The sequence below is a fragment of the Corvus cornix genome, chromosome 1A, assembly GCF_000738735.6.
Source record: "Corvus cornix cornix isolate S_Up_H32 chromosome 1A, ASM73873v5, whole genome shotgun sequence".
NCBI classification, from domain to species: Eukaryota; Metazoa; Chordata; class Aves; order Passeriformes; family Corvidae; genus Corvus; species Corvus cornix.
In genome coordinates this window covers 39311756-39337944 of record NC_047057.1, presented here as the reverse complement: position 1 = coordinate 39337944, position 26189 = coordinate 39311756, and the positions used below count along the sequence as shown (strand labels likewise).

Genomic DNA, 26189 nt, shown 5'->3' with positions numbered 1-26189 from the left:
TAAACTTTACTGGGAGCATTTATTTTTAAAAGGACTTTTACATATATTGTTCAATTAAATACCTGAAGTTTGAGAAGTAGTGTTATGTAGAAAGTGTATCCTCCATCCCCTGGCTTGTTGGGAACTCTGTAACAAGTCTGAAATGGCCTACAAAGTCCAGAATAGGCTGCTTAGTATCCATATTTGCTAAATTTCTTGGTTATATGTATCTCAGCCTAAAATGTTTAATTATGGCAGCAAAAGCACATTCCAGTTGTCCTTATCATAAGGGATACAAACCACAAAAAAAAAAAAAATTACCAGGAAATGCAAAGGGTAAATGCCTGTCTTTATTTAACATACATGGGTTTTTCTGAATATTACTGTGGACAAATCAAGATTTTCAGAGATTTGAAAGCCAGCAATTATTTATCATTTTACAAAAAAGACTCTTCAGAAAGTTATTGAGTAAAAAAAAAAAATTACAGGAATCTGACTTATAGCCGAAAGATTTAGGAAAAAAAAGAAACTGTAATCAAGAGAACTAATCTTGAAATTTTTAATTTTAGAAAAATCTGAAAGACAAATACTTATAATTTACAAGAACAATTTGTGTCTGCAACAATTTTCACAATTGAATTCCTAGTTTTTGCTGTCCTCTGTTCATGACTTACCTTTTGTAAGCTGCTTTAGCTAAACTCAAGTTACTGGTCACATTATAAAATAACAGACTGAAATGTAAGCTTACATGACACCATATAAGATGGATAATCCAATGACTCCTTCTCTTTAAGACTACAGAAATGTATGAATTCTATTTGCAATTCTTAGCCATCTTAATAACCAGCATATATTGACAGCATGCAGAGACTTTAATATGTGTCAGTGGCTGCAGCAAGACGGTAAAGAACACAGTAATGTTACTGCCGTAAAAATATTTAATCCCAAATCATCACTTGTTTTTAAAATGTGGTATTCTTAACAAAAAAAAAGCTTCTTTGTATACTTGAATAACTGAAATGCTTGTTATTATGTATTGCCCCATTTAATTTTTCTTTAGCAGTTCTTCAATGTGTTTAAACACACTAGCATCTTCAATGGTTGGTGTTATCTGAAAAGGAAGAATACAGAAGCATGTGATAGTAGATAAGAATTCCATTCAGAGATTCTTCTAAATTTGTACTTCAAAAGCAATCAAGAAAAAGGTATCTGTAAAGCTCTGAAACAAGAAAATCTTTTGGATAATCTACGATAGAAATAAAACATAAAATACTACCTGAAGTTACAGACCAGTTGCAGAACAGTCAAGAGAATCAAAACCACCATGTTGTGCCTTTGGATGTGCATTGTGCCTAATTCATTGAAGCAAACATCTCCAACTTACCTTGTATGGCTTTCCACTGACAAGTGCAGAAAGAGCAGAACGTGGAATTTTGCCAGAGCGTGTTTTAGGTAGCTGTGTCACAAACATCCCCTTCTGGAAAGCCGCTACTGGACCAATGTTGGTCCGAACTCGTTCAACAATCTCTTCCAAAATCTTATCCTCTTGTGTCTTAATACCTAGTGAAGAAGGTAAAATCCTTTATCTCTTCTGAGACTTTTGCAAGTGTTAGTGATATCAGTTATCAGTGAGCTCTCAGTACCTTGTCTCAGTACACACAGTGCAAATGGAACATGTCCTTTTAAAGGATCCTCCTGGCCCACAACAGCACAGTCTGCAACAGCAGGATGGAAGAGAATACACTGGGGGATAGAAAAGAAAACTGAACTGAACTAATAATAGATAACATTTCAGTGAAAAAAATGGCATAGTCAGAAACATAAAACATAGGCTTTTTCTTACATTTTGACAGCAAGAGGATGCTACACCTCAGGATTCCAATTACATGTGTTCAAGATGTACACGTGTATATACTTCCATATATACTCACGCATGTTTTTCAAACTAACAGAAGAAATAAAAACTTTGGCAGCACAAAATAGAAATACTGAACAAACCACAGGTAATTTCCTTACAGCTTTGTAAGAGTATCACGTCTTTGGTTTTGTTAGTGAGATCTTTGCTGGAACAAACAACATTTGTCTAACATTATGAGTAACACGGGACTTAAATGCATGGAGTAAGGACCAAAACCACAGAAGCACTCCTATTTATATAAAGAATTATAAAGTTGTATTGGTTCGTTCTCTCTGACTCTTATTTTATTGTCCTTTGCTGCTATAAAAGCATAGTTTCAACCAAGGCCAAATACATGCCAAGCTTCAGGTTGCAGCCAGCCTAGCTCAGCTCACTCTCTTGGAAACATTAGGTCTCAGCTTCCTGAGACAAAAAAAGGAATTAAACCAGAGGCTCCCTCCTTCCTACAACATGTTTACACAACATAACATTGATAAAATATCTCAAACTCTTTTTTAGGTAAAAAAAAGTAAGAGATGCTCTTTTCCTTCCAATTAGCCAGCTGAGATACTCACATCCTGGAAAACAGTCACCAGGATGTCTCTGTACATACCAAGATGTATGTCACCAAATCTGAGACAAAGCTGGCCTTAAGATGCCAGCAGTTGTGAATCCTCTTCCAAAGCAACTGGCTCTTTCCAGTGCACTTTGGGGTATTTTGCTGTCAACAGTGCTTTCAGCACTTTTCAGTCCTCTGGACTCGACCACAAAGAGGACCTAACCTGACCCTGACACAGAAGCCACATAATGTGATTGTGCTTTTTAATTTATCTGTGCACACAAGGGCTGTGCGCTTGCTAATAACTGAACTTCACGCACTCTGTTGTCAAAATCAAAGGCAATGGGATGACTAAGTTTTAGGAATAAAGCCACTTTTTGGTTGTTTTTATTAAGTAGGAATACCACATTTGCATTGGCTACTCATACAATGGTGTGAAAATGAGAAAGACAGAAAAAGCACAGAGAAGACAGGAAAAAAAACCTTTAAAGAATAGAAAGCTAATCCCTGCTGTTCCAATTAACAAAAGGGAGGCTCTTGTATGACCTATGAAACTGATGGGAGAAGGAACAATTCAAAGGGTCTATGACAACCCACATTCAAAACAGATTTCATCATCCTTAGGCTTTATAGTCAACACAGGAAGAAGAAATTGGCTCCATGCGTCATGGTCAGTACAACACACATTGTCAGGAGCCAGACAGCAACGGAAGCTGATAGCTGATAGATCTTCTAGCCTTGGTTCAGTAGAAACTGTGCGACACATACAACTCAAGGCAAGAAATAGGAAGCAAAGACAGAATGAAGAGGACACCACAACCTGACCACTTTGGCGTAAAGATGATGCGGATGAGGTCACCATTGGTGCAACGGGGTGTCTGCAAGGACTTGATAGTGTTGCTATGGGAATGGGGGCAAAGGAAGTCTAAGTAGAGGAATTTGTCCCAAACTTAGAGAACTAAAAATGCTGTAATAAATTTCTGTAATAAACTGGCTTTACTTGCTGCTTTACTAGCATCCAGCAGAGTCTGTGTCCTTTGTCTCAATACACCAAGTAGTTTTTAGCAAAATAAATTTGCTCAATGTGTTTCTAGCACACTTTGTCAGAAGCTACACTCATTTCACAAACTATGATCCTAGAAATGTCCCATGCCAGAAAAAAGGCAAATGGAAAACACTGACCTAACAGTAGATGCATGCTCTATCAAAGCACTGAAGCATGACCATTTATGCACAGCTTTTGAAACTGGATTATTTTTCACAGGAATTAAATAGGATGTGCACAAGCTAATTATAGAAGAGTGCACTGGGTTTATCCCAGAATTAGAAGGGCAGAAGAGCATGCTACAAAAAGCTGAATGTAAACAAATGCATTTGAATTCAGGTGCAGTCCAAAAGTCATTGTATCCACACTGACAAATCATATAGGAATGAATCTTATGCAAGTCCAAATCCCTACAGTGTTTCAATGCATCATATACACTTAATGCACTTTGGTCACTTCTAGGCCAGAGCCTCAGTAATGCATTCCATATCCTGCTATCAATATCCATTTTTCCTGCTCTCACTTCTTGAATATGGCCAGAGAAACCTGATAGACATATATAACCAAAAAAACCCCAAAACAGGAAAGGAAAAGACAATGAATTATGGAAAAGTAGACTATTAAGTCTACAACCACAGTAAATTCTGTTTTCCACAGGAACACAGGAAAAAGATCAACAATAATCTGACATTACCATCAAATATTATAATTATCTACCAGGCATCAACAGGACTCCTAAGGTGGAGACTTAAGTGTTGCCAGATTGTTTTGTTGCAGCTTTTTTTTGTCATTCCAGTCTGTCACTTATTCATAAGTCTTATGGTTAGCTGGAATAGTGCAGTTATTGTAGTATTTTTCTTCAGTCTATCCAAAGTTCTATCAACATGCCTTTGACTTTTCAAATGCTAACTTCAAATGACTGAAATCAGTAAATACTAATTTGAAAATTATCGAACTTCATAAAACAACTGAAAAGAATAGAAACAGCACTAGACATTTAAAAATTGTTTAAAAGTAATAAAAAACTTGAGGAAGTGAAATGGTTTTCCTGGTATCACTGAGCACAAGGATGGATGGCAAATATGGCAGCAGACAGAAACATCATGATCAGGGCAAAGAGATTCCCCAGTTTCAAGTCTGTTGCCTCAGATAGTTAAGATTTGATTAAGGGCTTTTTTTTCCAGGAAGGGGCAAGAAGGGACACCACAGATTTACAGACCAAAGAGAGGAATGGATCAACACAAGATGAGGTTCCCAAAATGGCTACCATTCACTGATTGGCCAGGTAAACTGTAACATCTACTGCATTGCAGCAAACACGGAGCTCCAATAGTATTAACAAATATGTTAGACAAAGGAACTAATTGTTTGGAACATAACAGAGCTGGAACACTTAGTCAAAGCACTAAGGAAAAACTTGTTAAGCTTGTAATGCAGCTATAGTGTAAATGTAGATAACATACTTGCTCAACAAGATGACTGTCAATTACATGGTGATTCAATGGACCTCTAATTCTGTATTTACTCATCTTACTGAGGAGCTAATTGTGGTCTTCTTAACACCTTCCCATTTAACTAGCAATTTGCTGTGCATGCATTAACACCACTTTCATTTTTAGCTTTGTTCAAAAGGTGAATAGAAAAGGTTCTAGAAAGTCACAGTGATGAAACATTATTTGTTTCTAGGGGAAAGTCCTAACTAGCAGGGAGAAAAACAGAGACACTGAGCTCAGTACGATGGATCCAAAGGTAATACAGCAGAGGAGGTGATTCAATTCATCATTTGTTACTGTAGCTTCAGACTCAGGCTGAAGCAAAGAAAATGCCCAGCTCAGCCCATGAGTAGTAGAGCAGTAAGGGGTGGGGATGAGATTCCAGCTGTGCTTTAGTAAGGCAATACAAAAAACTACTTCTAAGGGAAAGAGGTTTAAGCAGACTGAAAGCACCTTTATATCTCCATAGACCCAATCAGCTGTTTCAGCTCCCCGGCTGACCGATCCTTGATGGATTAATGTTTATGTGAATTTGTTCACTTCTGTGTAATCAGATTTTCTTCTATTCTCTTCTAAGTTTTCTAGCCTCCAAAAACAAAATAGGCACTAGACTAACAGACATTATAAACCAAAAAATGATTCACAGATTAGTTTCTGATTCAGTGAACAGTTAAATTCAGAGCTCTTAAAAGCGTACTTTTCTCTTGTACATGCACAGCACACCTTTTCCTATACTCCCTGAATAAGTAATTGATATGTCATCAGGGAAATTTGTAACTGGCAATCAATCACAGTGACTCCAGAAAGGTGAGTGAACAATCATAGGAAATTCAGACACTATCATGAACTTCACATTTTCAACTTTTTTTGAGTTGCATGGGTATTATGTTAATGACTTTCAATTTAACAGCAGGGCTTTTTTACAGAAATTTTCGTTGCTCATTTAGCACTTCTCATACAATAAGAGACAAAACAGCTGTCAAAAAACTGTGGAGTCTTCCAATCAAGAAAAAGCACTGAACTGTTAACCTCTGAAAAAAGAAATCAGCCAACACTGAGCACTGTATTTTAGGAAAAAAGTTTCTACTCCTAAGTAACTTCAGCAGCTGGTGAAACTACATGTCACACTGACACTACACTATCTTAATGTATTCCCAAATAAATATGTTATGCTTCCCATACTGCCACCACACTGCCCCTTAACTCCACCTTCAAATACCAAATTATGCCTGCCTTATCAGTCCCATGGTACAAACTGCTTATTATTCACTAAATTTGTTATGTTTCTGGAAAGCATCTTAATAGGAAGAACCTGAAACAGGAAATGTTTTGGTTAAAAGCACCAATGGCAATGCAAACAAAACAAGCAGAAGGAATATGAGAGATCTTTCTGTGTGAGATTTTGAGATGTGATGAACTGTGGAATTTTCAGTCGCAGCTTGCTTTATTCATCTTTCACTCTTCTATTTTGTTGTCGGGCAATGCTAACCTCTTCAATCGCACCTGCTGAAATCCTGTGTCCAGCAACATTGATCACATCATCAGCTCGAGACAGGACATATAGATAGCCATCTTCATCCATATAACCAGCATCCATAGTATCATAATATCCCTGAATACAACACAATGCAAAATAAATTCAGAAAGAGTACTAGGAATATTCCTTAATTTACCAAGGAGCACCACCCCCCCCCCCAAAAAAAAAAATAGATCTGTTTCAAATTATATATGCTTTTGGTGCTTAAAAGATTTAATTCTGTAATATTTTTCACCATTTTATGTCATATTATCCTGTGCAGCTCCCTTTCCAGAAAGGTTTTGTTGTCTTTATTAATACAGAGAAGAAGACAATAGATAAACCCTGACTTTTTTCCAACTTCGCTTACTTTGATCCTTGACAGCTTGGAGAATAATGTTGCCCGGATCTACACAAGCAGAATGGAATTGCTGCAATATAATGCTGCAATATAATGCTGCAATATAATTGCTCCTAAAGATACTCCTGTTTGCTGTATCCAAACATACATCGTCATCATGATGCAATTGCACATGGAAAATAATCTGCGTGACCAATTCACTCATTTACTTTCATTGAGCCAAATCTTCCATTCTGAACATTTGTATAGGGCCAATCTACCTATTTCTACAAGGAAAGAAGGAAGACAATCCTTGGATAGTTCATCTGACAAGGAAACATAACTAATGCAGCAAAAAGCCTCCAGTGTATTTAGGTGCACAGTGGGCAAGTGTGAATTTTGGACTGATACCAAGCTAGCAGGGCTGCATGCCAACAGGAGGAGTGTATTTGAAGTTGTGCTAGTGTAAGGTTGCAGGTTTATATCTTAGATTAAATGATATAAAGTGACTTTTTGGCTCAGAAGCTTAAGGTTTATTTCTTCTGTTTCAAATCTTAAAAAAACCAACAGCATACAAAAAATTATAGATGAAAAAGGATTTACCTTGAAATGGTTTTAATTATATATACATATATCAGTTATCTCCAATTAAATTATGACAACTTATGATAAAACTGTTTCCCAGGTTAAATCTATTATCATTCAATTCTGAAGCATTACCAGAAGTTTATATAATTGATTTCATAATTCTTACTGGAAATTTTTGGAAATACAACTTCTCGAAAGTTTCTTGATTTTCCCAAAGACCTGAGAATGCTCCAGGAGGCAAAGGCAACCTTAAATTGAAAAGAGCAGAGAGAAGTAGTAAGAAAAACAGATATAACAAATACAACTCATGCTCTCCATTCACACTTTGTTTTCAGATAAATAATCGTCTACACAATCAGAAAACAGTTTAGCTTAATAATATGCTGGTAAGAGATAAAAAAGGCTATATATTATTGTCATCAAATGTATATAGCTCTGCACTGTATCCAGACCTATCTTTTATATAATACAAGCATCTCAGTAAAATAATACTCAGTCTATTAAACACTATATACTGTAAGCATCTGTCAGTAATTTGTGCATACACACCATGGTACAGACAACTGCATTATTATAGGTGTCTCTTTCTCTAACACCCATACACACTCACACCTGCATAGAAAGACAAATTATCAAAGATCTTCAGTTTTTGTAAAAAGATAAAACTCAAAGGACTTCAATCATGAGAATCTGAATAAAAATGCTTTTCTATTTAAACTGTGCATAATATTATTGGAAATACTGGATAAGGTCTTTGAAAATATATTGATACAACTCACTAATAGAACTTTCTAAAATAGTTGTGCTTAAAGCTGCAAGATTCTGGATTGCTTTATTAGTTGAGTTTTGAATGTATACTAAACACCCCTTCTTCAGTCAATGATATAGGCATGAGAAAATATGGGACACTTCACATACACATCTGTCAGAAGAAGAGAAGCTGCAGAAGCCTCAGCTAACAGAGTGCTTGTTTCTTCAAAGCTCTGACAGGGTCAAACACAGATTTCTTTAACTGCCTAAGATATATATATTCAGGCATATCAACACAAGTTTTAGGAAGTTACCCCTAATAACAAGAGAGAATGATTGTGTAAACTAACATATTTATTTCGATAAAATCATAAATGCACCATATAGATTTTACTAGCTTATGCCTGCGTTGCTAACTAGCAAATATTTAGCCAGAGGTATTTTATTTCCTACTGATAGTATCCCTGTCACACCAGAAGGCAACATCTCTAGCAGTGGAACAGTTCTCTGTAGCATAGCAATTCTCGTGTCATTACAAGTCTCCTATGACAGTCAGTAACAAGAACAGGTGCCACATGTACATTTCTAACATTGCATTTACAAAAAGAATACTTATCTATAGATAGATAGATAAATAAACACACTTTTAAAAAATCCTAACTATGGTAAAAACAGTACAAACTACACTGAAAAGGCCGTATCATCCAGTAATGATTTGAATTCTTGATTTTTTACAAACCAAGTTTTTTCAGCTTAATTCTGAGCTAGCATAATAGAATATACTACTATAAATATTACTGCTTTTTCTCTGAGGGTTCTGGCTCAAAACATCCCGTAAATGATGTTCCTTGAAAGTACGGTTAAGGTATGGCCAGAAATGCCAAGACACTTCCCAAGTAGTCACCCAGGGTTCAGGACGGCAGGTTGGCTTCTGCCCATCTGGAAGAAAATCACTGCCCTATTTTAAGCCTTTCAAGCTTAGTAAAATCTCTGTGATATAAAAACATGACCCATGGAGTGTTTGCCTTAGAAAGAAAGATTAGAAAACAATATATTGATCCTAGTGTTTGCGTATGCATGAGTTTAAAAGAAAAAAAATCTCTTGTTTAGATTCAAGAAAAGCCACCAGAGAATGGCAGTTACTATTGCTGTTGCCTGGTTGCTAATAGCATAGCAATTCATAACAGCCTCAAGTCATTGCAAATTTTTCACCTTAAATTTATTTAGCAGACTGAAACATCTTTGTGATGGGAGAGAAAGAACAATTCATATTGATAAAGTCCTTAATTTCCCCATAGCTCTATTCAGTACTTTGCAGTTAGTCACTTAATAGAAAGAAACAGTTTTATTGCTGAAATTAGAAAAGCATTTTCCTTTCTGTCATTGTTTAGAAATCTAAACATAGAAGTGTGGAACATATCACCAAAAATACAATCCTCACTTTCACTATTTGGTTTTCTTGTCCTTGTTTGGATTTTTTTTTTTCTTTCAGATGGGGAGACCAGGGGTGTCTCATGTTCTAGTTTGGTGGGGGTTTTTTGCTTGTTTGTTTGTTTCTTTTAGGAAAACTGTACTGATAAATACATCCACACAGCATATTTCGTGAGCCTGTGGAAAGCAAACTGCTTAACTAGTGGCTATCACAGGTATCTCTACAGCACATATCATAGCAGAATACAAACAACATCTGAAAATGTGCTTCCATGGCTTTCTGTGAAAGACTATTACAGTTAGGACCCCATTCACTAAGCAAAAAGTAAATGCCCTCTTCCATGTTAGTCTTTCAGGCACAGTAATTCCAGAGCAATGGGCACATGTGAATCTTTGATAAAAGCAGAGTTCTTGGCATCATGACCAAGTAGAATTTCTAGGTTCTGTGCAAATGCAAATTAATAAAGGTAGAACTCATCTTGCCAGAATATAATTATGCATATTGAAATTTTGTCAGGATATCAGAATTAAAATGTCCAGAGCCAAATATACCTCCAAACCACTGCTGTCAGTGGGAATGCTGCCATAAATACCAAAGGAAGCAGAACTGGATCATAATTACATGCAAGGAGCCAGAAGAGATAAAATGAGACAGTCCGAAAATAACAGCAATCTGAAAACAAACATCTCTTGCTTTTCTCAACCACTCCATTAAAAAAAGAAACCAAACACTTTGAGACGTTTGATTTGGGTCTTTTTGCCCTAGAAAATGTAACACACACCCACAATAACTCAGTATATAAAAAATGTTGCCTCTTTGTCCAAAAACTGAGTTGATACTCAAGAACTTTAGGAGCTATTTTTACTAAGAGGATATATTGACCAAAAATGCGGGGTATGCATAAGTAAGCATGATTTCTCCACAGATGGTCCCACTTTCTTTTCACAAGGGACAGGATCACAGAAGAACAAGACAGGAGGAGGTAGGTTCCTTCATCATCATTTTCACAATGTACAAAGAAGTTGCTTTGCTTGGTTTCCCTTTGGGACATATTTATTGTATTTCCCTAGCTGTCTTTTAACTTTCTCTCTCACCAGCACAATAACAGCAGTACAAATTATGCTATTCTCCATTTACTCCAGTGAAATTAAGATTAAATTTGTTGAAGTACAAGAATACAGACCCAGGCCTATTTCTCATTTAAAGATTGAATACATTTAAAACAGCATCAGAAAAACCAGGAAAACTGTGTAAAATTAACGATTTAAATCACATGGGTTCATTTAACAAAGATTCATTCTGGTCACATTTTACAAAGATAACCAGGTAATTTCATTAAAAATTGGAAAGACTAAGATGAATCAGCTTGACAGCACCACAAAAAACCTGAAGTAGTTTAACAGTAACTGCTTTCTGGTAGAGAATTTTAAATTACAATCATTATTTGTTTTTATAAGTATTGTTTCACAGTTCATTTATTTTTCATACAATGGTGGTTATTTTTCACAGAACAGCCCACCTTTACCTTAGCCCAAGAAATCTGACTCCTACATATCACATCCTTTCAGAATGCCACTCATCAAAATGGTGTAAGATTCCTTGTTAATGGAACCAAGCAATTATAGACAGAGAATTCAAAAGAGAATTTGCACAGAAAAGCAGGTTTCTGAAATGAAGGTAAAAAATGATTGGAGACGTTACCTTGCTGGAATTCAGAAAATATATCCTTTTATTTTATGGTCGACAATGATACTCAGAGGCTGTTCATTACAGCCAGTAAAAGCAAATATAAGCCACTGTTAAATGAGTTTGGGCTTCTGAATGGAACAAAATCATCTTGACTGGCAGCTATAATTATTACTCAAGAGTTTATGTAGTGCTGGGCATAAACATCACTCATAAAAATTTTTGATTGCAAGTTTGAAAGGCATCTGGAAGCTTTTTCAGACTCTAGGAACAAAAACACAGGAAAAAGTGTAGAGAATAGTAGATGATCTTGAACATTCATCAGTCTGTATGAAATACTACTTCTGTTAGCTGAAAGGTGTCATAAAAGTAGTTGATCTCACTTGGATTTTGCTTTAGTGGGAAAAGAGAAAAAGCCATCAAAAACTAGTGAAAGTGCTTGGAAAAATTTCAAAGTAGGGAAAGTTTAAATGGTATTTACATGTACTCAGCCAGAATTGCTCTCACACTGGAAGACCTTCTTACTGTTTTATGTGGAAAGGGAAAAGACAAAGCTGATAAACATGTAGAAGGAAGATAAATTTTTTGCACACGTTCTTTATTTAAACTGACCTTCCATATAACACAGGCTGAAAGATGCCATCTACTAAATCCATGCCTCAATCAACAACTTTTGGTTAAAATAGAAATCTAGGTTAGATTAGACTTAAAAATGTCAAAGTAAACCACCATACTCCCAAGAATTTATTCCAATGTCTTAATACTTTCACTGCTAAAACAGTGTTTTATTTTTCATCTGAATGCATCTAGCTTCAGCTTCCAATTTCCTTATGCTAGATTAAACAGCCATCTCTCAGAGATTATTTTGTCCTTTATTTTTGTTTATTGAGTATTTCCTGGCCTTGAACAAGTTACTGTTTTACTAATCTTGGATGAATTATACACCACAAGTTTTCATACCACTTGGATTCCAGCACTCAGGTTACTCTCATTCATATGTCACAAGAAAACTATGCCCAAATATGAGTCTGCTGAGTCAGGGGAGACCATGTGAGCACTCAAACCTACACCTCTGTGTCCTGGTGACTTAGCCAAAGATGCTGAGAATGAGGCAGGGTATAGACTTCATCCTGAAAACACGTATCTGCATTACACAGTACAATAACTTAATGTGATACTACTTTAGTCTCCACAACGGCCCAGGCAGGATTTAGTAGATGGCATCTTTCAGTGGTCTAGTTACATTAGATCAGTAGTAGAGCTGAGTAAAAAGCCTCCCCACCTCAGCAACTCCACCTCCCACGCAAGCACTGCGCCAGCCCACCCACAGTTAGCACTGCACGTCTGCAGCTGCAGCGCCTGCAGCTCCTGTCTCTCGCCCCCAGCTTGTGTGCCTCAGCCAGCTCTGCAGTCCTCAGCTAACTGCACTAACAATTCATCCAAATTGCTACATCCATCCCAATGCTTCAGCTTTTGACAGATTTTCAGTTCTCTCAAGGTTAATGCTAATCTTTGTATCTCCTTTCATTCATCTGAGCAAGAAGTGAAGACTCTGAGCTACCAGAGCTCTCCAAAATCTACCACAGAAGAAATGGATGAATACATTTCCTTTGGGACTTGTATTTGCTGACAGTTAGAAAGGGTTCAGAGCTGAAGTTATTTTCTGCAACTGAAAAAAGAGGTAGCTACAGCTACCACATTCATCACAAAGCAGGTGTCTCTCTCTGAGGAAACAAAACTGTTTGAAAAAAATGCCATTTGCCTAAAAGCCTGTAAAACATCCAGAATACAGAGCTGGCATGGGCTGTAAAGAGCAGTAGCCTATAGAATGTTACAGGAGTAAGGAAAGGTTCTGGCAACAGTGAGAAGGCAACAGGCAAGATACATGTAACTGATGTTCACAGAGTGATCTAAAAAGAGGCATTTTATCTAAGGAAATGTGCTGAGAAAGGTGTACTTTCAAAAAGAATATTGAAGTTTATGGAACTCATCTGACAGGACTCTGGAAAACGTTACTAAAATCACCTATATGATGCAAACAGGGGGTTTTGATATATTTTTTTTTCTGGAGTCCTTTCCTGCATGTATTTTGTCCAAATGAACACTCTTTCATGCAAAGCACACACAGAGACATCTAGCTTTTTTTTACAGAGAGCAAAAAATACATGTTCTCCCCCAAAGAATGTGCATTAATTGGGATTAGGAGACAGTGAAAGAAGAGGCAGCATCACACCTGTAAGCCAAAGTTATGTCAATTTGTACTGCTGTACCATTTCACTAAATTGAAAGATAAAATAGTGAAGGGAATGATTCGGTATCTTGCTTGTACAACACAAGAGGAAGGCATCATCCTGTGCCAACACTCTGGTAATTCAGAAAATGGTAACCTTTGCTGTAGTCTAAGAAAAAAACCTAAGCAATCCACACTCATTCACTCACACAATTTCATCTGCAATTTTTCAACATTAATGGACATAAAACATTCTGGCAGTTTGGTATCGGTATCAGAGACAGACATGCTTTTCAATCCTCATTACTTCAATTATTCTGCTTTTTATATAAACTTTAGCCAAAAGACAATCAACCCATGTAAGAAGTTTCTTTTAACAGTAAGATATTTATTTTTCTTACTTTACCACAATATTTCCCAAAGTCTTTGCCTTCACTGGTTTCTTATTTTCATCCAGAATCATGACTGCAAAAAAAATAATATAGGAAGGAAAGTTTAGTAGTGCATTTTCAGGTGGAGGAAAGTGTCTTTCTTTATGGATATCAACTTACATCTCACTTCAGAATGGCAATGCACCAAGCAACAAAAGGAGTTAAGTAATTTGGGAGTGCCAAACTGGATAATCTCATGACTTTATTAACATTCAGCCTTAAGTACAAAAAGTCTTAAATAATACTCATGCTTTGAAGGCAGAAATAGCACAAAGTCCCAAAAGGGAAAAACACAGAACTAAAAAGTAAAAGAAACCTTCATACTGCATGAAGCCTTTTCCCTGGATGACACTGGTCCACCACCTTCAGTGAAAGCATCATATCCTGATACTGAGATTTCTGAGGAAATCATCTGAAATAGCCTCTTTTGTGCAGTTATCTGGGAAATTAAGCTACTAAAACCATCCATTCCATCTCAAGGTGTGGGCATAAGAAAGGAATGACAGGTACCAGCTTGGCCTATGAAAATGAAATTACCTAAGGTGAAGCAATTGAACCATAGAAAAACAGGGAGGGAAGATTTTGACAGACTGGGCTGATAAGGATTACATGCTTTTTTGAAGCCTGCCCAAGCAAAGAAAGCAATGTTCAGCTGAATCTGAATAATAATCTGAATTACAAATAATCTTACATTCTGTATTACAAAGTTCCAGAGGAAAGGGGGAAAAGTGGATGACAGACTTCTGACTAAAACTCTGCTAAGACTCATACGAGTAATATCATATCCTATCTCTTCAAAGAATGTCAACATCTGTAAATTACTACTTCAGGCTGAAGCTACTCCTTCAAAGATGATGGTAATTTTAAAGTAATCAAAGAGCCTGCTGAAAGCAATGGCTCAGCACACAGACACAAGCAGGTACACAAGGCCAGTTTTACAAACACCTGTCTGTGTAGCTGTCAATGTTTTCTCTCCTACTTTTATGATACTAAAGTAAAATCTAATCAGTTTACTGTAACTGTTTCATCAAGGTACCAATCCCAGTAATCAGTCTTCTCCTTGCAAGCAGCGTATTTCAATGTAGGAAAATTTGGGGAAGTGAGATGATATGCTGCTCACTCCTGAATTACTGAAGAACTGATTCATTTCTTCAAAATGTGGGACCTGCTTCAGTCTGAAAATGCACTGAAATTATCTGCAAAGGTTCAAGTAGATAAGGGGAAAGCCCAGTATAATCTCTGATTTAAGGCAACAGACCTAGAAATTAATATAGTATCCTGACTCACTTTTAAATGCAATTTGTGCCACTGCACTTTGATATCATAACTCATATTCCCTTTGTTCTTAAAAATCAACAACAAATTTGTCTCTTTTTAGCAATATGTAATAGGAAATAATTTGTATGTGTTTAAAAAAAAAAGTAGATCTTGCAACTTTTTATTTATATTGCAGCATGTCTTTACTAACCATTAAGAGTTGCATGTATAAATTAAAACCACAGTATCGATCTTCTAACTGACATAAGGATCTCCTCTAATAAATACAGTAACAGAAGGAAAACAACATCAAACAGAAGTGGATGACGGCAAGACAGTGGCCAATATAGAGTAATTTAAAAAAATCACTAGTTTATGAATAGCTGCATTACAGGATATATTTGGTCAAAGACTGGAAGAGGTAAAGTTACTCCATAAATCTTTAGTGAATTTCAGTGCTCATTTTTTGTTTCCTTTATAAGGTATGCTATTTCCCTCATTCTCTTTGAAGAAGTTCTTTACTTACACTAGTCCTAATGTTCCAAAATATTCATCAGAAATTTTTATACTCCTGCTACTCATATTTCTTCCTAGTCCTGACTATCATCTGATAACATGTGTGATGCAATTACATCCATTCTTTCCTACTTATTAGAACTCTAAAGAAACTTCATGGCATTGTTTTAATGTTGTTTTTAAGCTATTGCTCATCTTCATGTCATAACTGTAAATGCCAAAACCAAGAGCTGCTAAAAATGTTCAGTGCTTGGTTTTTTTTAATGCTCACTACCACTTACAAGTATTTAAAGAAAATAACAGCTTAGATCTTTCTGAGCAATGATGTGAGAACTTTTTCTGAAAACCACTTGATCTTTAATGTAATTATTTTTCAGACTTCAAGTAATTCTTGAAAACTGTGTTAAAATCAGGGTTCCCAGGTTTCAAAATACTTTTGCACTCTTCATTCTGTGGCTGCACCCCTACATGCATCTTCCACACAATGAGTGTTGTCATGTTGTCAATGAGCTTTTCATGTTGGTCCATAGCCTACTGTTTCTCCTGACTGGAAATAAAAATGCTCCACAGGTACTGATAGTTTGCTTAACATCTCTCTCAAATTGTATAAAAGTGTAGAAGTGCATGCAGAAGTGTAGACAAGTAATGTGTCAAAGTATGTGCTAGCATTTTCATATAATAAAGGCAGAAGCAGTTGATCAATTTTCTTGAAGATAACTGAATTTTTTTATTCACAGTCACATTCCACAACACACAAAAAGCAGGAAGGAGGAAAATAAGTTAATAAGACTGTAATTTTATTTTGCTACAAGGCACGACAATTAAGGAGCACTTACTCAGAAATATAAGCAATGTCCTAGTAACATTTTTAGCATAGTCTTACCATTATATCCTGGCACTGGTTTTCCTGCCTGTCCGAGTGGAGGTGTTGTAGAGTTTCCCAAACCAATGCAGGAAGCAGTAATTGCAGAACCAGATTCTATTAAGAGAACACACATATTGTCAGTTAAGGTTGGTTTTAGTTCCATTCAGTATTTATTAGTTCTAAGTTTTTTGATGCTCAGCACATCAAAGTAAAAAAAATAAAATTCCTAGACAATGGAAGATTTAGAATTCACAGAATCATGGAATATGCTGAGTTGGAAGGGACCCACAGGTATCATCCAAGTCCAACTCCTGGCCCTGCACAGGACACCCCAAGAATCACACCATGTGACTGAGAGCATTGTTCAAACACTTCTTGAACTCTGTCAGGCTTGGTGCTGTGACTGCTACCCTGTGGAACCTGTTCCAGCACCCAACCACCCTCTGGGTGAAGAACCTTCTCTTCATCCCCAACCTAAACCTCCCTTGGCTCAGCTTCATGCCATTCCTTTGAATCCTGTCACTGGTCATGAGAGAGAAGAGATTGGTACCTGCTCCTCCACTTCCCCCTGTGAGGAAGTTGAAGACCACAATGAGGTCTCACGTCAGTCTCCTCCAGGCTGAACAGACCAAGTGACCTCAGCTGCTCCTCATATGGCTTCCCCTTCACCATCTTTGTAGCCCATTTTTGGGACACTTTCAAAAGAAAGATAGCTTTATCTTTCTTCTATTGTGGCACCCAAAACTGCCCCCAGCACTCAAGGTGAGGCTGCCCGAGTGCGGAGCAGAGCGGGACAATCCCCTCCCTTGCCCGGCTGGCGATGCTGTGCCTGATGCCCCCCAGGACCCTTCCTGGCTGCCAGGGCACTGCTGGCTCATGTTCAACTTGCCATAGACCAGGACTCCCAGGTCCCTTTCCATGGGGCTCCTCTCCAGCCTCTTATTCCACAGTCTGTACATCCAGGATTGCCTCATTCCAGGTGCAGAATCCAGCACTTGTCTTTGTTTAACTTTCTTGTCTCATTTTTACTTACTCTGACAATCTCTCTATATTCATTCCAAGTGGCCTGATCCTGCTTCAATCTCCTGTGTACTTCCTGGTCACACTTGAGTAATGACAGGAGTTCTTTATTCATCCACACAGGTCTCTTCCCCCTTTGCCTGATTTCTTGCTCATCAGGATGCATCATTCTTGAGCCTGAAGGAAGTGATGCTTGAATATCAATCAGCTCTCTTGGAACCCTCTTCATTGCAGGATCTTTTCCCACAGGATTCTTCCAAGAAGATCCTTAGAGGCTAAAGTTAGCTCTCCTGAAGTCCACGATTACTGTCTTGCTGCCCTGTTTCCTCCTTGCTCACTATTGAATTCCACAATGGTCACTGCAGCGAAGGCTGCCCTCAACCTTTATATCTTCAACAAGGCATTCCCTGTTTGTTTGTGTAAGGCTGAGGAGCACACCACTCCTCATGGGACCCTCCACTAGTTGTGTCAGAAAGTTGTCATCAATGCTTTCCAGTAATGCTGACACCTTCCTAATTATCCCCACAGTTAGGCAGCTAGAAATCCTTTCCTCCTCACCTTCCTCTCTTTCTTAAGATATTTAATTTCACATAACACTTTTATGCTACCAGAGCTGTTATTATAGAAGAATAAAAACTATCAAGTCACATAACAGAGAGTTTAAGACCGAAAAAAGCCCAGTTGCTCTACACTCCTCCCCTTTAAGGAAACAATCTGCAGAAATTACTTTGAAATGCTGCTGTATCTGAGCCACAGAAAACAAAGTGTAGGTGGTTTTAGATACTAGCAGGAACACAGGATGAGACTTTACTTTAAAAACAGAGCTTTATCATTCTGAAGATGACCCAAGTCTCAGGTCATTCAGCCTGGAATTCATAGTCCATTCCACCCTCAACTGCCAACCAACAAAGCAGGTTTGTCTCCAGCTCTATATGTATATCTGATCAGTATGTTTAAACCTATTTTCAGTATGCTTGCATTAGGAAATTAAGAGTAATTTTTGCTGTGAATTTTTTCAACCTCCATAGCATTCATCTGCCACTTCAGAGATTATGTGACTATTCAAGTGCTTAAAGAAGCAAGAACAAGAACAAAAACAATCTTACAGACTCTTGTAGTGTTTTTACAGTACGTGTTAGTAAGTAGCTGCAAGTCTAGCATTAGCAGCACAGCTAAGCTAGGGCCTAAATACAGCTGTGGGACACAGAATTAAAAATTATCAACTCTCCATGCTAATAAAGACCAGCTAAAAAGTTTGCTTTGCTGTTTCCCAATCTTTCTCTGTTCCTTCTTCTACGTAATGCAAATTCCCTGCACAGTCATGGGGGAATCTTTTCTTCTAACACACAGAACACGCAAGCTACAGTTACAGTGGTGACACAATATCAAAATGATCTACCATACCCCATCCGTGGTCACCCTCAGAAGCTGCAGAAAAACGCAATGTATTCAACAGTTTTGGAGCTTCATTTTCTGTACAGTATTTATACTGAAGAATTTTCCTGTTACTTGGAACAGAAAGAACAGTGAATTGGGAATGACAGTAGAATAGACAGTTTCTTTTTTGACTGTGTTAAGAGAGGAAGCGGTAGCACGGTATACATGTTGCTTTACATATTGCACAGCGAGAACTACAAAACATATTGCAACAGATCAGGCAAGAACAATATTCTTCTGTCACCAAAACATAGGGATTAGGTTTGCTACTGAGAGACAGGGAACAGCACCACTGTTAGCCTGATGTACTAGTAACATAGGTGTGGACTGGGAATTGACAAACATTTCTCATCAAGAGTCTAAATCCAAAGACCCTAAGGGGAGAGGAAGAATTTTTGAAAATTAGTTTGGGTTCGCTTGACTCTACTGCTAACAGAAACTTGAAAAGAAACTTCATCTTACTAACTTGGCTGTATTTGTACCTGCTTTTTGGACAAGAGTGACTAAGCCTGAATGAAATTCCATTTATTCTGAAGAATCACAAGTTCTGAAACTTTGTGAAAAGGTCTTTCCAATTGTTGCTCTTTCTTCTATTGTCTTTTCAATTATCAATGGATATATCATTTTCATATTTACTAAGTGCTGTTCTCTCTAAGCCCTACATTCAGTTCCCATAGGCCAGTAAGACTTTATATATATATGAAAAAAATAGGGGATTTTTGGTACTTGGATCAGATATTAATTCAGAGAGTGAATCCCAAAAGCATCTGATCTTTGTGTTAGGTTAAGCATTCCTGAATGCTAAAGATTCCCTTACAATGTAGGATCACAAAGGAGTACTGTCAAAGGACAACATGAAGCTTTGTGCTGCACATTTCTTGGGAAATCAACATGTATCTTCCAAACAGGATGCTGAATTGAAATATCAATTTCCAAAACCTACTAGGAAATAACAGCCTCTTTCTAGGACAGCATTTTTTATCACTGAGAAAATAGTCTGAGTTGAAAGGGGAATTCAATTCAAAATCCTCCTGAAAAGAAATCATCACTGTTCAGAAGAACACAGGATTTTAAGTACAAAAGAGATATTTTCCTTAACAATTATGTGTAATACAAGTACTGTGTGGCCCTTGATTATAGATTTCCAATAAATAAAGTTGCTTATGAACCTTTGGTTTCAATTAAGGCTGGTTTCTTTACAATTCAAGTCAGGATCTAGGTGCAGGTTACAAGATTCAGGTATGAAAAGCTGAAACAGTAACAGTCTGAAGAAGGATAACACTTGTCAAGTGTTCATTGTATTCCACCTATCCCTGAAATCAGGTTTCTGCATAGAGGAACAGACACCCCTTACCTGACACTCGTTTGTTTATAGTTGCAGATTCTCTGAAATTAATGCACAGCACCTAGACGGATTTCCAATGCTGAAGACTTTAGGAACTTCCATATTTTTAATAAGGAACAGAACAGTAGGTCTGTCTTACAGTCTCTTTTGCAAACATTTGGGCATTAACTGTCCACTCACTATGCTACCAAGTTAGCTCACCCTCCAGCTGTGGAAGGCTTTTCAGGGACAACCAGATCATAAAACCAATTTCCTTTCTGCATAACACCTTACAATGTGACAATGAAACAGCTATTTAAAAGAGCAGTGTTCTATACTGGAAAAACAATGTTTCACAACTAGTCTGGTAAATGTATTCAACATCTGCTCTGAGTTATAATGAAAATATGGTGTACCTCTGAGAATAATGAAAAGCACTTCACTGAGACAGAGAAGACAGAGTTACTGAGAGATGGCCCTAAAATCAAGGCTGTTCAACTGTCCCAAGTCCCTCCTTATGCTTCTTCCTTTCAGGGTAAGGGCTAAAGTAAAGAAATAGTCCTCAATAATCACAGATGTGACCTTCTTTGTTTTGTCCCACTCTACCAGTAAGCGAGTGATAATATTAAAAAGCTATTTCAGTATTATTGAAATATCCAGTATAAACTGGACAGCTAGTGAGTAATCTGATACATGCACTTTTCTGCATTTGCACCTTGGAAAACAATTCTTATGCCAGAGAAAGTGCTGCTGATGCAGACGGGAAAAGTGCACTCTCCTATGAGTAGCTACAGGGGTCTGTAAGTGTATGTCTGACTTTATTCATCAGAAGGCTTCCACCTACCCATGTGCCTGACTTGCAGAAGCTGTGCTTTGCCAAATTATGCAAAGCAACAGCTAGTAACTTGAGCTCAAAACTGTCTTGCTCATTCACAGTCAAGTTTGAAATAACTCAGGACTTTTAAGATGAAAATCTACCACTTACTTACTCTCTGCCACTTACATTCCTGATACATTATAATTTCTATACTGTGTCTCATGTTCCTCAACATAATAGACTGCCATGCTGCTGAAATATTGGCTATTTTGGTAGGAAATACTTAGGCAAAACACACTGCATTTTGACATTAATATTTGAGCTTTGGCTGTGCTAAATGGGTAATGTAAAGCTGCCTGCTTTGAATTTCTTAGGATGCAATGTAGAAACACCAAAAGCATACAAAAGGAGAAGGAAAGAAGAAAAATGAGCAACTGTCATACAATAACATATTAATGAATGCAATAAATATAATACACAAAATTCTCACTGTGGCTGTGCTGTTTTGAGCCATTTTTCCAGCAAGGCTGTCACTTTTGTTGTGGGGAATTAAAGGAATTACTACAGCAGAAAACTGCACTGATAAAATGGAAAGGAGCATCTGTGAAGGAGGAAATCTTAGGCAGAAACTCATTGTAAATCCATGCACATTGCAAGAGTGTACTTCTGAAGAGACTCCTTCCATATGCTCCCTCCACACGGTGTTCATTTTAATTATGCGAGAAAGGGTGAATGAAGAACCCAATAAAGTTACAGCAAAATGCTTTCTAGTATGGCCACAACTACTGGGCATCCTGGAACAGAAAACCACAGTACCAGATGAATTACAGGACTCAAAGTCTGCATCACAGTATACCATACTGCTTCCTTAAAACAAAACCAAACCTAACACATCACTGAAATAGTATGCACTGGCAGTGTCCTGAAGATTCAGGGGTCAGATCATCAAGTATTCATACAGACCTCATTTCCTTCATCCTTCAGCAAGCTTCTAAGTCTCTAAATGAGTAGCAGTAAGTAGCCTCACTCACAGCTTGGATTTTGCACTGTTAACCCTGACAAACTGTGTTTAGATAGTCATACTGCCGGTTGGCAGCCCAAGCACCAGTTCGGTCTTATGCTTACTGACGTTGGAAGAAAATTTCAGATAGTTGCTTTAGCCTCTGTACAGTACAGCTCAGCCATGCCTTCAGCAAGGCCTCAGAAGTATCCATTGCCTAATTTTGCCAAGCTGCTTTCTTCACTGCTTCCGTGGAAGAGATCTACGCCAGGATGGTGCATGACACGTTATATTATTAATGTGTAAAAAGACCAAGCACACATAGCTAATGCTGGGTATTTAAGTACAAACAATCTGATGCTAATTATCCATCAACACTGAAACAAGGAGATGACACCTGGCCACTATTATCCCAGGGCACTAAAGGGCACAGATAAGGACAGTTTGGATGCTGTCCTAATACGATGTCCCAATACAATGTGAAGTGTGATGCTGCCACAAAAATCCACAGCACTGCTGCACATACATTGTTAGTATATATTGCTATGCCATGATTTTTACCACATTCTAAGAGTAAAGACTAGTGAAAATTCCTTTCAGAGCTACGATAATTATATTCTGAATGTCCCCATCCATTTTTTTTAAAGTGACTAGGGAAACTCGAAATACAATTAATTAAACACACTCTTCAGTACAGATACAGCTGTACAATATGACCTGTACGCTGCACAAAAATTTGCCTTTTTTTCTGGTTAGGACTATTTGCTGTTCAGTATTTGTACTTGAAGCTCTCCTCATTCTCTACATTCTTTATTGTACAATAGCAGCAAGAGTGCTCAATAAACAACAGGGCCATACAGCACACAGCACAGAAAGAGGTTACTGAAAAACAGTACAGACAACAGTAAAACAGACAATGATGTGACAGCCATATTCATTTTCATTACCCATTATATAAAGAAGGATGATTTTGTAATTAACATGCACAACTGGACACTGTACAGTTGACTTGAGCTAATTTATTGTGTATCAGTGAAGATAACTGTAAAAATAAATGTGGTCTCATTATCCTTCCACACCTTGGCTGTATATTCCCATCTTCCTTTTTCCCCACATTTACGCAAGGAGTTGACTGGCCTAAGAGCAGGGGTACAAAGGCAGTGCCAGAGATGAAGGCTGCTCCACTCCCTCTTTCACGGGGGATTTGCCCTTATAGAAGCTTAGATCATTCACAGATCACACACCCACTTAGTCTCCACCACCTCCGAGCTATTTATTCCAGTATGTTTCATTTAAAACAGGAATAGTACCCCAAGTGTTTCCTCCTGCCCAATCAATTTGTCCATTTAGTCTAATTCATGGCTTAGGGTATCACTTTGCATTTTAAATGCCAAATACAACACAGGTACACATTTGAGTGTTTTCATAAGGCAGGCCATTTATCTCAAACAGAGCTTTAGTGACAAACAGCATTCTGAAAGCTCATCTATGTAGTTACTCTATTGGTTTAACTTTGTATTAACCTGCAACGGTATCAAAGAATGACTCCCACCTCAGCTGGGACACCATTTTTAAAGTTTAAAAGGAAATACTGCATTATATTCAGTGTTGCATGAATTAAAGCATATGCATATTTAAATAACTGGGCAAGCTTTCCCATATTCTTACGCACATACAGCACCGAGAAGGACAGCTTCAAGCTTGCTTGCACAATCTAGGAATTGTGATGTTACTATTAACCTGACTGAGGAGCCATACTAATATGTGTCCACCAACAGCTATATACAGCTATCCAGAAGGAGGATGTTTCCCTCATTTCTTGCAAATGTACGGACGTGAGGTAAAAAAAGATAACAAAATAAGCTAAAGGTATTTGAAAACATGAAGTCCATTTCTCAAAACAGAAATCCATTTTGTTTATAAAGTAATGTATTTTCTGGAAGTGCCTGAATTTTCATGCTTATTCTTAGAACTGAAGGTCGGAAGAGAAACCAGGAATTCTTTCAGTATTTTCTAAATGCTTTAAAGCACATGTAGTCATAATGCATCTATTATCATGAATACATACTACACTTGTGAAGGCCAAATACTTCTCATATAACAGTTCTATTCAATTCACTTATTTGAAAACAAAATCAACTCCCAAATCCATTAAAATTCATCCAAGGCTCACTTTCACAAGTATCCAACCACAGAATGTACTTACAAACTGTGGGGTTTGGTATTACATATATACAATTATATATAGATATTTGAAGATTTCAAAGCACATTCAAATGAAATCTCCAGAATAAATGTACAAAATGTAACTGCAAGGAAGGTCCAACTAGTTTAGTTAAAGGTTTGTGGACCATGACAAATATTAAAACCAAAGCAGAAAATAATTGGTTATCACTAACTGGCAAGCCAGTAATAAAGCACCAGAATTTCATGCATTCGTTTTGTAAGTACACCACGGTCCATTGCCTCCAAATGGTCTATTATAATGTACATCTTATAAGTTGCCTATAGCAAAACAGCCAAGATTAGAGAATAGAAAGCTTTTTGGTTATATTTGGAAGATGTCAGATGACATGTTTAAAGATGCATTAAGTCAGGCAATGTATAGAATTTTATTTTCAGACAAAGTAAAATTCAAATTATTTTCATCCTACTGTGACATCACAACTGATACATGATGAAATACTAAAAGATAAATGGAGAATATAAAAAGTAATTATACATCTCAGTGCTAATTGTTTACTGTTTAATTGCTTTGAGGAATCTTAATACATTGTATGCACAGTAATATTGCCAACATGGAAAAGACAGGTAGAATTACTGCTGTGCAATTCAAGTATCTTTATCAGGGTCTAGTATCCGAGAAGCAGTCGCTTTCTACCCTCACCGAGCAGCCCTCAATTCTGCAAAGGTTCTTCCCTTCCATGCACTAGATCCATGAAGATTACTGTTAGCTTTACTGTTCTAAAATCATCTTCTTTACATTAATGAGGACTTAATTCTTTGAGCAACAGAAAAAAGCGGTTGCCATGTGACAAGAAAGACATCAACAACCTGTAACATCTTCACGCTCATACAAACTGGAGGTGCTGTCACAGCTCATCTCCTTCAGAGAGATGAGACTGCACTATTCTATTTTAACATAACCATTCCTAAATGTGTCCCCCTCATCTTCATTTGCCTATTCAGTGCACACTAAATATTGCTCATGGCTCAACTCCATAAGTTAAGACTGCTTTACAGTTCTTTTATTTTCAATCATATAAACCATACCGATGAGATGTTAAGGAGGAAAACATTTATGCTTCATCCATATTAATGTATGTCCCTGACTGCATGTGGAAAGACAATCAGAAAATTTTAATAAGCACTGAGAAAATGAAGTCAAATGGGAACAGAAAAGCTTAATACACACTTTCTATCAGTACTAAATTAGAAAATATCAGCACAAATCAGGCAGACTAGCAGTGGCACAGCTGATAATGAATTTAACAACACGGAGAAGGAGCTGACCAGTGGGGAAAAAACAGTATAGCCATGAGGAAGAGAGAACCTTCCCAGAAATGTGAAGTACGGAGATGCATGCTTTTTTTTTTCTAGAAGGACCTAATCCATTTACTGACTTAACCATGCTCAAATTGCAATAATTTCCATAAATTAATATAAAAATACATCTTTTTTTTTTTTTTTCAAGCCCCAACACTCCTGGACCAGCATCAAGGGCCAGGACAACTGAAAATGCATAGGACAACTGAAAGCCATGTGAAACGCACATCTGAAACAACCCTCAAACGAAAAAAATTTCTGGAGAAAACAGACTTTATGAAATGTGGAAGACAGTGAACAGCACTGAATGCCGCAATAAACCTGTGAAACTGTAATGATTCATTCAAACCAAAAATGCCCCAGAGAGTATGTATATAACCCAGACATACCTTCTTTCATGTCCAAGAATGTCCTAAGATGACATTGAAGGAATGATGAGCTACTGTTACTAATGATACACA

The 26189-nt window shown here is 37.3% G+C and overlaps 1 protein-coding gene across 5 annotated transcripts in view; it reads right to left on the bottom strand.

Annotated features, from left to right (window-relative positions):
* Positions 1-307: 307 nt before the first annotated feature.
* Positions 308-26189, bottom strand: part of ACSS3 (acyl-CoA synthetase short chain family member 3) — a 69611-nt gene continuing 43729 nt past the window's right edge. For 4 of the 5 annotated variants that reach the window (XM_039570190.1, XM_039570192.1, XM_039570191.1 and 1 more), the window contains 7 exons: positions 16603-16698; positions 13917-13980; positions 7584-7665; positions 6463-6585; positions 1623-1722; positions 1364-1539; positions 308-1090 (listed from right to left, as the gene is read on the bottom strand). In XM_039570190.1, coding sequence (XP_039426124.1) covers positions 1025-1090; positions 1364-1539; positions 1623-1722; positions 6463-6585; positions 7584-7665; positions 13917-13980; positions 16603-16698 — 707 coding nt within the window. In that variant the 3' untranslated portion in view covers positions 308-1024. Of the gene's footprint in view, positions 1091-1363; positions 1540-1622; positions 1723-6462; positions 6586-7583; positions 7666-13916; positions 13981-16602; positions 16699-26189 lie in introns of those variants that run through there. The other variant, XM_039570193.1, reaches the window with a different exon arrangement.